Raw genomic sequence first — 14643 nt, forward strand, 5'->3', positions numbered from 1 at the left:
TAAATAACTTGTGACTGAGATTGGTGCACAGTGGTCTAGAGTCAGCAATGTTCGATAAGGGAAAAAAGCGGTATTACCCTCCAAAAATACATTATTGTTATGGTGCAAGTCATCAATCTTCTACTGCTGAAAATAACACATTTTTATTGGGTTCGCTAAAAATATCAGGACCAGCATTAAAATGAGTAAATAATGTAACTCTACTGCTAGTCATCCAGTCTCGATATTTATTGGGACCCGAGTAAAGGCAGAAATATGGCTTTTTTATCACCTATTACAAGTTGGCGTTCAGCTGGCGATAGCCCCATCTTGCCTACAGTATGTATACTGTATAATGGCCTATATATTAGTCATTATATACAGTACATAGACAAGATATCTTAAACCAACATGGAAAAGATGATTTAAAAAAAGAACAAATAACACATTACAGTACATATTAAGTTCTTAGTTGCCCAAGTGGTCAGCTACAGTAATTGATGTTACAGAGCACTATTGTAGCCATAGTAGTTAATGCAATTGTGATGCCAGAATGAATACATTATTAACGTTCGTGTTAATTTGCACATCATGTCAAGTACAAAAATATTGCACCCGGTAAATTATTCCCGCAATCTTGATGACTATCGTCATACAATTGCCGCAATAAGTGAGGATAACATTTTTTTTGGTTCGATATTAACTTTAGTGGAGTTTGATGACTCCTGGCCAGTGGGTCAAGAGAAATGTTCTTCATGAGGATGTATAGTGGCCAAAAGTTGAACTCTTTGGTATTCCTGCTATATTGTTATCCAATCAAAATCTATCCAGTAGTATATTATTTAGAATTATTTTATTCTTTTTAAATAAAGAAAAAACATTAGGTGTGTGAATCGGCCAGCCTGTTCTGCTTTAAATAATCTGATTTATGATAACTATTACAAATGCAGAAGATAGTGCTGCTGAAGAGTCCTGCAATAAAACGTCAGTGAAACCGTTGACATATATTCTAGTTTTATTTTTAACCAGTGACATAGAGATGTAGCAGCTTTTATTTCTCCCGCGATGCAAAGGGACACACACAACGTGGGAGTAAGAGCAGGCACCGTTTAAAAACATTAGGCATCTGTGAAAAATGTCTGGAGCTACCGAGCGATTGCATATCTGTAGGCCCACATTCATTGTGCTGTGTACTCTGGAAGGTTTTATTTCCATTCATTTGAATGGAGCCGAGATCATCCAGGGCAAAGGCAAAACAGCTTCACAGCATATTGAAAAAAGAGCTGCATATTGGTGGAGAGGCCACATACTTAGGTCACATACTTCCCACTTCCTTGCAAATGAAGTCCTGAAGTCCTTCTCCGGAAGTCCTGGTAACCCCACCTCATGTGTCTTATGTCAACTATGTAGCATAGGGTACACCAAGGTTCATTCCATGGGGGTTACAATGCCAATGAACGCATGTAATTCCTCTGCCTTGGTACCCTGTCTTTTTGTATTCCTCACCCGGGGGGAATTCAGTGAAGATGCCAGGCTCGCCCAAAAAAGGTAAGTGAGCAGAAAGTCAGCTCTCTGACTTGTACAAGTGAGGAAAAACAGGAAGAAACAGATAAATATAAGATAAAGAAAAAATAAAAAGGATAAAAGACAGAGGAACGGTTTGGCACAAAGCATAAAATGAGAGAACAGCAATTTATTATTTTTACTTGTTTTCAATTTATAACGACTACTACTAATATTATTCAAGATAGCAAACCCTTTCACAAATCTGTATTGTTGTCCCATAGCACAGATACACCGGATTATTACAGATAAATAGCATTTGCTTTTGCTGTTCCTGGCAAAGGGAATATCCCAGGCTACAGCTCATTAGAATGTATGTGTCGTAGATTAGTTAACCTGTACAAAGTGAGAGTAATTGAGGGTCAGGCAGAAAAGGTACTTACTTTGACAGTGCTAGGCCACACTTGGTTAACTCCTCATTTAAATCAGTCAGAAGGATTCCTGCTTCCACTGTCACCTGCATCTTTTCCTTATCCACCTATGAAAAATGAACCAAGACTAATAAGATCACAGACTGTGTCGAGCACCTTTCACAGAAAAGCAGGATTTTAATATATATAAGAACCCACGATCCTTTCTATCACACTGCTACTGATCTACCTGGAGTCATTATTCAAACATTCAATATTGAAGACAAATAAAAAGATGGATGTTAAATGTGCTTTCAACTCTTTCACATGCTGCTGCATTAGCTATCTTACGATACATTTCATTTCACTGAATATCTATAATAAAACAGAGTGCGCATCATTTAGAATTACAACATTTCTAAATAATATGTGCCAAGTCTATATTCTTTATTAGATTTAAGCTTAATATTTTAAGACAACTGTATCAGAACACATAACGTATTTATTAAACATAAAACAAAAAAACAATAAAACATTATTTCATCAGTGGTTACAGTAGATAAATAATAGCAAGGATGTTATTGAAACTGTCGTGTTAAAATTCAGTTTGTGTTCAACTTAAGTGAGCGACATTTGCAAATAATTTCAATATACGTCTCTTGAGCCACATTTAAAATTGATGGGACAGCATGTTGTATCTGTGATGCATACAGTATCCCTGTATTTAGTATTTATACACATTCACAACAATTGTCACATTCACAACCCTAGAAGATGTGGTGAAAATGGCAAAGTTCTGAAACAAATGAGTTACTAGGAGTATACACTCTATATATGTAGAGTTCAACCCTGGGTAAATGTTTTTGACTGTCCTTTATTGTAGCTTTTTGAGCAGTAGAGATGGGCGAATCCGGACATATCCGTTTCCTGGATTTTCGCTGATGTCACCCCCAAAATCCATTTTTTTGGGGGGGTGTAAAATCTGCAAACGCATTTGGTCAGTTTCAATCCACGCGGATTCATCAAAATCCGCCATTGGATACAACCCGTGGATGGATTTGTAGAATGCTATCTGCGGGTTCAGCAATCTGCTGGCGGATTCTTAACAATCTGCCAACTGTCGGCGGAATCCACGGATAGGATTATACAAATCTGTCCGCGTGCTGTGGAATCCACGGCGTGTATTGGTAATAATAATACAAAATCCACAAAACGCGAATGGTCCCTTTTTGAGATTGATCCGCGGAAATCCGGGCACCAAAGAACCGGCCGATCCGCTGCGGATCCAAATACGCCCCAAAAATTCACCCGTCTCTGTTCAGGAGTTTCTGGGTTTGGAGGAACTATATAGAACTAGATAGGGGACAGCGTACATACTGTATATATAGATAGGGCAACTGTGTTAGAGGAGAGATATACGGCTTATTCTATAAAGTGCAATAGTGCCGATTCACCACTACGGCATAGAAATCCCCATCGACTTCCCACTTTATAGAATAAGGCCCATAGCAGCCAACATGATAACACTATCCATATCGCAGAGTAAGATCCCGTGGGATTGTGTCGGCATCAAGGTAGACAACTAGATTTGGGTGAAATGTTGTGAAAAATTTGACGTTTGCTCCATTTTTTTATATTTCAAATTCGTTAAAGGTTGAAAAAATTCTGCTCTCTTTTTATGTTTTTTATTAAAACAAATACTTTACCATTGGTGAACAATCAAAATAGGTGTGATTTTTTTTTAGAAAATTGGAGGATACTCACAATTAAGAAAGGGGGGCGGGGGATGTATATTTGGAAAATATTTTAATATCCCAAATATTCCAGAATTTGCAAAAAACATCACACGTTCACCCATTTCTACCGACAACTGTCTACCCACTGGGGTAGAGCTGCAGACCCCTTTATGGAGGGAATATTTGTTGCAGCTCCGATGCAGTGATTGTTTCAGCTAGCAGTCTGTTATTTGTGCAGTCTTTACTGCATGACCTGTAGCAGCTCTGTATTTATGCTCCATATACTGTATGTCACGGGAGACCAGGACTTTTGACACTTATTTATATTTGTACCGGGATCATTCACTAGGCAAAACAAGAACAGAATGCGGTTTATGCGGGTACACCCGCATGCAACACAAAGAATACACAAAATACAGGCACTTACTGGGGGGTGAAATCTGGGCTCTACTAGGTGCAGGGCGCCTGCTTCAGTAGGCTTACCCTGACCGGGATATAACCCTGGCTTCTTGGTCCTCTTTTCAGCTGTAATTCCTAGCAGCAACTGCTACGTTCCAAAATGAGAACTTGGACCTCACGTCTGACTTAGTCTCTGCAGGGCAGACTTTCCTAGCTTCAAAACGAAGCCGGTTTCTCTGCTATTCGTGACAGAGCAACTTTGAAAAGCCCGCCCTAGCTTCATTGACATACTGTAAGCCACTAGATTGTCTTGTTTTCTGGCTGGGGCTTCTCCTAACTTACACTCTGCTGAGCGATGTTTAGCATGGAGTCAGCATGGATAAAGGAAGAGCGTCCAATCAGAGCATGGGAATTCCCTGCCGCCAGCCAATAGGAGCTCATCCGTTAGTTGATGTCAGAGGAGGGGGCAAGCCAAGCCAGCTTTGGATGCCCTGTGGGCAGGACATATGAATTGACCAATGGGAAACGCTCCGACATTCTTCCACTTGCCCCTGTCAACCCATTGCCACCTACTTGGCAGGCTCCACTAAGTCTGGCAGACCATAGGGTCCTCCCCACAGGGGGTCTCTGTTCTCTGGGCTCAGTACTCCACCCTGCCTCAGCCACTTAACACCCCCTGACACCTCTCAAAATCCTGTCTCCTCTTTGAACTCCAATGTCTATCCAGACTTCCCGGCACCTATAAAGATGCCCGGGCTGACTGGATAGACATTTAAAGTAAAAGTACGAATGAAATTAAATATACTTTAATACATGGGAACACTTGGGGAGACTCATATCTGTACGGGAAATAGGACTGAGATATCTGAGCTCGAAAACCAGGAGTCTGGGTGACACTGGGCAGCCCCGGTGTAATTCAACCCGCGTACCGGCAAATCATGCTTGCTCGCCGGGTAGAATTAGGGGACTACCGATATCTTTGTCCCTCAAACGCCTGCAAACAAAACAATTGCATTTCTACCCCAATATCCCACCTAAAACTTACACATAGAAAGTTTCATGAGTCTAGGAATACAGGGTACATGAAAAGGGGAAAAGCAGGGGACACTTTAACTTTTACATATTACAATCCCCGGCCCCTGGCTTATGGTGCTAGGCAGCTGCCAGGGTCCCACGGCTCTCGGTAACTAGATGGGCTTGACCTTTATTGTATATTCTGGTTACCCCCTTGCCGTCACACAATACATAACTGAAAAATCTACAGCTGATGGTATTCTAAAAAAAACAACTGTAGAGAAAATAAGCAATGTGAAAACATTCTAAATACAGATGTAGCAGCCACTATTACTTATCGTGCAACAACGCAAAAAAATGCTTGATTAATTCGCTTTTTTAAATGATTTTTTTTCAACTTGCAGCATTCAATTGCAAATCACATGAGGATTAAAGATGAGAACTTCAGATTTTAACAGCGGGTTGCAGTTTTTTCATCTCTAGTTTAACACCATTTTATACAGTATGCATAACATCTAAATGCCTTTTGCTGATACAGATAGCTGCCACGCTTTTGAATTTTCTGCAGATGCTTTTCAAACAACAAGAAGTGTGAAATATAAAAATCTTCATCAAAGTATGATAATGTTCTAACAAATGTATTTCGTTTCCTTTAGGTACACATGTGACCAGACTACATGTGTGCACTGCCGGGGCTGAAGCTGCCGAGTCCTGATAGCAGCATCCCCCAGCAGCAGAAAATCTTTACGTGGGGTCCCCATTTGGAAGAATGGACACCCGCAATTTTACTGTTCCTAGAGCTACTGCATTTTGCTTTTTATCCAGCACCTCTGGGGCCAGTAAGTCTGGCAACATCTGTAAGCAGTGAGAAAAGGGGTGCAGAATTTGCTATATTTCGGCTCTTTAGTGATCTGTTTGTGTGTAGAGTAGCGTTGCGTGTATCTTGAAACTGTTTATGCAAATGTGTGATGGACAACAAGCTACAGATGGTTTGAGATCAGAGGACCAGCAATGAATCTCATTATGTTATCAAGTCATCTCAGAAACGCCAATTTATTTGATCTTCTTTCACATCAGGTTTCGGATCCAACAGTGACAGCTCAACAATATTAATTAAATTACATCACTTCAGGACGGACTTTATCAGAGGCTACATATTTATAAAGTTTGAGCCGATGCAGTAGCCATCTGTGTCAAGTCTCCGGCAGGGACCTGATTATACAAGTCTATGGTCAGATGTTAATAAATTCCATTTGTTCTGCAGGTTTTTTTTTTTTAACTTGATTAGTATGTAGAGTATACACGAATTCAAGGGAATGCTTGCGGCTCCCTTCGGTATTGCACTGCAAAAAATCGTCAGCTGGCAAACCAGTTTGCAGATCTTTTAAGGGTTAAAAGTTTATCAGAAATCACAGATTTCCACTATTTACTACATTGCCATGATAATGCGTCAGCGTGACGCCATTTGATGCTGCAACATCGCGTTGCAACGAGACGCCGTGTGACGTCGCGCCGGTGACGTCCGCGTCGTAATTTGCCGCTACGGTTCAGAAGGAGAAGGAGGAGGGCGGCAGCAAGGGGGTGGTCACCACATGTAAGTGCCTTCCCATCAGGCCCGATAGGCCAGAGAGCGCGGCAAATGTATATAGGGGCGGACATTTTTGCTGTCCCCAAATTTTGCCAACCTAGATCCGAGCCAAATGGGAAATCCGCCACTGCAGTTAAAGGACGTCTGTGGTTCTGGCACCAATTTGCAATGGCATGAAGCAGCAGCAAGTACAATAAGTACAATGATTTTACATATAATTACATAGCCCAGGGGTTCTCAACTCCAGTCCTCAAGACCCCCTCCCCCCCCCCCCCAACAGGTCAGGTTTTTCAGGATATCCCAGCTTCAGCACCGGCGGCTCAATCAGTGGCTTACGTCGAAGACTGCATACCTGTGCTGAAGCAGGGATATCCTGAATACCTGACCTGTTGGAGGTTCTTGAGGACTGGACTCAAGAACCCTGGTACATAACTAGTTAGCCTAATTAAATATATACATATTTGGTGGATTTCGGCCGTCCATTTGATGTGCCCGCTCAATCCTGGTGACGCCGCTCCCGCATGAGAGTTTAAATACTCCCCTTGTGAGTGTAAGTCTTTGTGACTTTTTAATTATGTATTAAATTGTTTTATTGAGTTACGCTATGGAGCTTGCACTTCTCTTTCTTTATGTATTCCCTGTGATTTGGCATAGTCACCTTCGAAGCAGCATCGACTCCATAAGATCTCCTCTCTGATCTGGACTTCTTATCATTCCATCATGTTTTTTTCACTCAAGAACTGATTTGAACTATCGATTTTTGATCACATTATTGTGTTTGTATTTGATATCACAATTATCTTTTTATATGATACCTATATATTATTAGTCATTAGTAATTATCACTCTCCACGCCTCATATGTCATAGTCACTTACTGTATATAACCATTTCATTTGATTTACACTGTCATGCCACAATATTTCTTGTTATAATAGATACACTTGTTTAGCGCTACTAGTTCCTTCTTTTAAAAGCTTCATTAAATATATACATATTTGAATGTTATAGGGATAAACTCTGTGGCAAAACACTAAAGTCAGATAACCTTGACCAGCATGTGGTCAACCCTTAGATCAATATGGATAGTCAATTTTTATTTGTCACTTTATTGTGTTAGATATGGTGTTTGTATCAGGTATGCAAATCACTTTAAAAAGCAAAGAAAAAATTGCAACAGCCATAATACGGTAGCTCTGTTCACACAGGCGGACACAGTCTATGGGACCTATCCTAGTAGCTACAAAGTGTGACAAACCACTTCTAAAGTGCCCCTTAGAAACGGGTTTACATGCTTTGCTATTCTGCATGCGATCTTCCATGTCCAAACTGCGTCTAAACGTTTTTGTTTTAAGAAGCGATGTATTTTCAAAAAAGTCTCAAGCTCGGATTTTTTTACCCAAACTGCTATTCTCGTTGCTTTGTAATTGCAAACAGCTCTGTAAACTCATATATTTTTCACACCACATTAAGGGTGGCGAGATTAGTATTGCGAGTTACGTCAACAGCCTGAAATATGGGTTCGGCTCAGAGAGCAAAACCCATAGATCAGACTTGGAACGGAATTAGCACCATCTCAGGTCATTCCGCTTCTAAAGCAAGTACAATCCGGGCGGGTTGGCTGTTAAATCGTGCCGGTTGTCACTTTGTTTAGAAGAAGTGATTCGCAAGAGAGAATACCATTTTGTCCCATTTCATTCTGCTTCTTGTGAACACACAAGACCATGCGGCTTGGCAATGACAACTTTGGAGCTACTAGAACAAGCCCCATTGTGTTTTTAACAAATTGTTTAAATAAATCTATTTTTGTTCCATTAACTTAATATCTCAAATAATGAAAATACAGGACAGTATGTCATTATTTAAAAAGACATTATTCACCACTACAGTACGTTGTCTCTTAGTGGAATTAAGTATTGAGCCCTCACTTGTTTAAAAATAGCATAGCATTTTACAGTATTGATCTGATTTGGTGCACTTCCCTTCTTTCCTGCTCATGCTGTATTTCTTTAATCTATACATGGCTTGCATAGGATACAGTACATTGCCTATGATTGCAAATCTTAACTTTTGAAACTTCAGGACATAAATGAATATATTTTATATACAGTGCTCATCACTCACCTTTGCAATAATGTTAGTACTGTATGTCTGCATTTAACATCTAGTCTATAACTATTCCAAAAATACTTTTCAAAAGATCGTATTCAAGTTTCCGATCATGTCCGGGTCGCTAAACAGGAAAGAAACTGACTTAAAAGTGAGATTTGTTTTGGAACATCGAACAAGGATTTCTCACAGTGCTGTCGTTTTGTGTTCCATGAGAATAATGGCAATTTCTCCATGGAAATGCAATTAGCTTTATTCATTAAGCAATCATCGCATGTCAAAACCATGCACAAATGGTTTTTTAAGATGAGAGAAAGAAAGGCTTGTTTACTTGTATAACCTCAAACATCTTAACCTACAGTCCATGTGGTGAGACAAATGATACAGTCCCTGGGAAGATACCTGATAGTGAGCTACAGCTGGGAAAAGGGCAAATAAATCATGAGAATATTTTGTGTATGCTTTTTATTTGCGTATTTACCAGGTATCGTGAAAGGTATTCTCAAAATCGAATTATTACACTGACAAGTTAAACCTAGCGTAGCTCATTAAACAATAATGTTTATATTGCTGCAGAACTGAAATAAGGAAAACAAAGAAGCATTGAATTGGACGGCAGATACAGTAGGAACCACATGGCCCCCTGTGTCTGCCCATTGTCTTATCTGCTAATAAACCTCAGGCCCTACTTGATCCTTAGCCATCTTTGGTACAGCTCATCCCCGGAATAACGCGATCCGCTACAACACGAATCCGCATATAACGCGATGCAAGCGTGGCTCCCAATTTTTGTATTTATGCTTACTTTACAACACGATTATTGGTATTTTGAGTACTTTATTGTACAATGCATACATTTGTACATTATTTCTAATGCGGTCCGCATATAGCGGATCCCAAGCACCGCGTTATAAGGGGGTTGAGCTGTATTTAGGATATTCTATCCCAAGCATGTTTAAATTCCCACATTGTAGACACAAGACACTACACACAAATCTGCCACCCTTTCTGAAGAAATACTTAATCACATTTCTCCTATACGATTTGTTGTTATACATGTAGGCTGGAAGATACATCATGTAGCTGGTATGTACGTGTGGTGGTCATTGTCTCAAAACATTAGATATACTGTAGACCATTTTTATCCCACTATGTTGTTTTTTGTGTCTGTGTTAAATGTAATAAAGCTGTTTATCAAGTGACATAGACATGGTACATGATTTTTTAAAGTTGGACATGGTCAGACTTTTTAATTCCCTTATAAAATGTGGCAAATAATGATAGCCAAATGTGCAGAAATCGATACATTTATATTATATATGTATTAAGTGACTGTTGTCATACATTCTTCATATTTTCCATGTTAGCACTTTAATTCCACCAAGTCACAGGCTAGTGCAAACAATGCCGTGATACGTCACTGTTCAGAGGAGAGATACATTATGGGATGTTGTGCGCTTTCTTTTTGCAAACGTTCGTGTGAAGCTTTTATAGATCATTTCATACTTTGCAAAATAAACATGACGTTTTTGCTTTGAGTATTCCAACAATTGGGAATCATTGCAAAACTTTAAATGAAAACAGCCAAGTTCAGGGGTTGAATGCATTTAGTCGGTGAGACATTGGTATGTGCTGAGTTTTGGCAAAGATTGCAATTTCCATAACCTTTTAGAAATTCACGAATGTACAAAATTAACCAGTTTTCCGAGTCTACAGAAATGTTTTGCCCATTTCTAGAAAACATACAAAGTATTCTATCACTAACATACAATAAGAATGATTCACTTTTTAAATTACAAAATACAGTACTTGATAAAAAATATATTGAAACAAACTGTAGCTTATGTAACATGTACATTTTTGTGGGACTCATATGGATGAGACCAACGTACCTTGATAATTTTGTTCATTTTATCCATTCGGATCATGAAGTCATCGGTGCAGGCAATATTAGAAGGTGAGTGTCCTGCTCCCACCACTTTTACCCTCTTACTTCGCTGACGAGCCAGATCTAGAATCTGAAATGACAGTAATTAAACAAAGGGAAATGTTAGTATTTAAATATACAGTAGCTTTCTGTTTCCAAAAACTACTAAATTGAAATACCTGCTATGGTTTTCTACACAGATAGAGAACCCATGAGAGTGCAGTATATATATATATATATATATATATATATATATATATATATATATATATATATATATATATATATATATATATATATATATATATATAGAGAGAGAGAGAAAAACAACATTACCATTATCTCGTCCGGTAAAGAAAGACTGCACTCGGTTCAGTAATCATGAAAAACTGTATTGGGCATCTGAATAGAAAAGATAAGTCACCCAATCCGACGTTTCGGTCCTGGAATAGGACCTTTCACAAGGGTGAAGCACCCCCTTGAGAAAGGTCCTATTCCAGGACCGAAACGTCGGCGATGTTACAATGAATGAAGCAAGGATAACTTAAAAACAGTGTCTCTTGGAATGTTATCTGTGCTTCTCCTTCCCCCGGTGTGGATGTGTTTTATGGCTAGAGGTGTCAAAGGGTAACTGAAAGCAAGTGAAGAAAGAGTGTGTATGTGTATCAGTGTGAATAAAAATGAATGGAGAGCCCACAGTATAAACAGTGCTCTACACAAGGTGTGTGTGGAGTGAGAGGGATATAAATGGTGTGGGTGGGTGTGGAAATGTGAGAGTTTGTAGCACAACTAAAAGTGTGTGTGGATACTATGTGGTCCCTATTGGTGTATATGGATGGAAAAATAAGGAGTATTAGTATGTGTGAGAGACAGCTGTGTGTGCATACATATAGCACAGTATGTACAGACATGGCCTTTAGCGCTCATGGGAAGAGAGTTCGCTAGTGTCAGTAATGACTCATAAAATTTCGATCTCTGTTTAGGCCACTGCTAAGTGTCCCGAACAGTTGCATAAATTTGTATTCATGCAACCGTCTCTCTTTCGGGGTTTTAAGATTACCTTTGAGTATGGCAACCCTCAGATCGTTCATCTTATGGCCAGAGTCAGAGAAATGTTCGCCAACAGGACTGTCTCTTGTTCCGCGTGTGATGCTGTGGCGATGCAGGTTCATTCTCTTGTTTAGCCCCTGTCCTGTCTCACCTATGTAGTAGCAGCCCCCTGGGCATTTCATGCACATGATGAGGTACACGACATTGCTGGAGGAACAGGTGAACCCTCCTCTGATTTTGTATTCCTGATTCTTGTGTGGTATTTGTATTGTGTCCGCTGTGTAGAGCATTGCGCAGGTTTTGCATCTTGGGTCCTGGCATGGTTTTGTCCCGCATTCAGTTGTACTGCTGAATACTTTACTCCTCACCATAATATTCTTGAGATTATGGGGTTGTCTGTATGATAATAAGGGTGCTTCAGGGAAGACCTGTTGCAGTCTTGTATCTTCCTGGAGGATGGGTTGTAGTTTCCTGGCGATCTTGCGTAGGTCTCCTAGGTGTGGGTTATATGTGACCACCAAAGGAACCCTGTCGCTTGTCTCCTTCTGTTTGTATTCAAGGAGATCACTTCTTGGTATTCTGGTGGCTTTGTGAATTTGCTGGTCTACAATTCTGTGGTTATATCCACGGTTTATAAAGTCTGATCTCAAGGCTTTAATCCGCTGGTCTCTGTCTGCTGTGTTGGAGCATATCCGGTTGTATCGTATGGCTTGACTATAGATGGTTGCATGTTTGGTGTGTGTCGGGTGGAAGCTGTTGTCCCTCAAATAGCTGGCTCTGTCTGTAGGTTTGCGGTATACAGAAGTCTGTAGTTGGTTGTTCTTTATAGTAATGGTGGTGTCTAGAAAATGTACTTCATCCGGGGAATGGGTGAGTTTGAGGTTGATGGTCGGGTGGAAAGTATTGAAGTTGTCATAGAACTGTAGGAGGTCCTGTTCGCCAGAGGTCCAAATCAGGAGGATGTCATCGATGTAGCGAAGGTATGTAAGGGGTTTCAAGTGACAGGTGGACAGAAAGTCACTTTCCAGTTTTGCGCAGAACAGATTGGCATACTGTGGCGCCATCCAAGTACCCATAGCGGTCCCGGTTGTCTGGAGGTATGTGTCATTTCCAAATGTGAAGTAGTTATGGGTCAGAATAAATTCAATGCATTTAGTCACTGTCTCTGTGAGTGGCTCCTGCGATCCCAGAAAGTATCTGCAGGCTGAAATCCCATCCTCGTGGGGGATGTTTGTATAAAGTGACTCTACATCCATAGTTGCTAGTAGTGTTCCTGTAGGGAGGGGGCCAATGGCATTCAGTTTGTTTAGCAGGTCGGTGGTATCCTGGATATAGCTGGGTGTGTTCCTGACAAGTGGTTTTAGAATGCCCTCCACCCAGCCAGAAATATTCTCGGTAAGTGTGCCAGATCCAGAGATAATAGGGCGCCCAGGGTTACCCTCTTTGTGAATTTTAGGGAGCATGTAGAATGTGCCAGGTTTTGGGTTAGCTGGTATCAGGTCCAGAATTTGTTCTCTTGTGTGGATCGGGAGTGTTTTAATGATCCTGTTGAGTTCTCGCATGTATTTTTTAGTTGGATCCTCCTGCAGTTGGGTGTAATACTTTGAATCAGAGAGTTGCCTGTGTGCTTCCCGCAGGTAGTCTGTGGTGTTCATTATGACCACTGCTCCTCCCTTGTCCGCAGGTTTGATTGTTATGTTGTGGTTGGCCTTTAGCGATTCTATGGCTCTCCTCTCCATCAGTGTCAGATTATATGTTTGTTTCCTTACTTTGTCCATGGTGGTTTTGGCGCTGTGTCTGAAGCTTTCAATGTACCGGTCCAATGTGGGGTTGCGCCCAGTTTGTGGGATCCAGTTTGATTTTTGCTTCTCCCTGTTCATGTGCTGCGGCTCTCCTTCTGCAGTGTTGGCATAATCTTGGTTGTGTCTGTCATGGAAGAACTCCTTAAGACGCAGCCTTCTGAAGTATTCTTCTAGGTCACTGCACAGCTCAATCTTGTCCATAGGCTTGGTAGGGCAGAATGTGAGACCCTTTGAAAATACTGAGGACTCTGCTTGATTAGGTGTGTAATCTGAGAGGTTAACAGTGCAGTCCTGCTGTTGGTGACTGTCAAGGTTTGTATTATTAGTTGTTGTGCTGGCTGCTGCAGAGTATCTCATTCTTAGCCTCAGTCTGTGCAGTTTCTTTTCCTTATTGCTAATTAGACCCTTCAGGAGTTTTTCATGGAATGTTTGGAGTCCTCTCCATGTGTCTGTGTGAATTTCTCCTGTCTCCAGGATGCTGTCTATTGTCACCTTTGTCTTTCTCCTGTTGCTGTAACAGATGCTGATGAGATGGTTCCTTAATCTTTCTGAGTTCCTGGTGCACAGTTGTTGGGAGAATTTGGTGTTGTATGTGGTAGCAAGTGGGTTTTTGAGGACGAGTCCTTTCGGGATCAGATGCTCCTTCTTGCATTTGCTGAGGAAGATGATATCGCTGTCTAGTTGTGCCTGTTTTTTCAGTAAATCCTTTAGCTTCATTTGGGTGCGGTACAATGTGGTATCTTCCATATATATATTATATACAGTATTATGATACAATCACTGTCTCTGTATATGCTGGTGTTGCAGCTAGTGTGCTTTTCAGCCTACAGGGAGTTAATCTCCCCTAGAGAAACTAGTTTCAGCTGCAGCTAATTAAGCTTGACCCCTGAATGAACAAGGAAGTGTTTTAAGGCAGACACAGAGAGCTGCCATTCTGAGAGAGACTGCTTTTCCTCGGAGAAGTGGGGAGAGACACAGAAGCCTCCCCAGCAAGGTGAAGCTGGATGATACAGTCCACTAGGCACACTGGTGGTTGCGCAGCCTGCTGGGATTGCCTGGGTTTGAATTACAGGAAGAAGAAGGAAGGACGCAAGACTGCGCTGAAGCAGGGATATCTGGTCCTTAAC

At 40.8% G+C, this 14643-nt stretch overlaps 1 protein-coding gene across 1 annotated transcript in view; it reads right to left on the reverse strand.

Moving 5' to 3' along the window:
* LOC142493904 (L-gulonolactone oxidase-like) overlaps positions 1-14643 on the reverse strand; it is a 272413-nt gene that overhangs the window by 242702 nt on the left and 15068 nt on the right. The window contains exons 3-4 of the mRNA XM_075598611.1: positions 10630-10755; positions 1926-2020 (exon numbers count right to left, since the gene is read on the reverse strand). Of these exons, the coding sequence (XP_075454726.1) occupies positions 1926-2020; positions 10630-10755 (221 nt within the window). The remainder of the gene's footprint in view (positions 1-1925; positions 2021-10629; positions 10756-14643) is intronic.

This window comes from Ascaphus truei, chromosome 4 (genome assembly GCF_040206685.1).
Source record: "Ascaphus truei isolate aAscTru1 chromosome 4, aAscTru1.hap1, whole genome shotgun sequence".
Taxonomy (NCBI): Eukaryota; Metazoa; Chordata; class Amphibia; order Anura; family Ascaphidae; genus Ascaphus; species Ascaphus truei.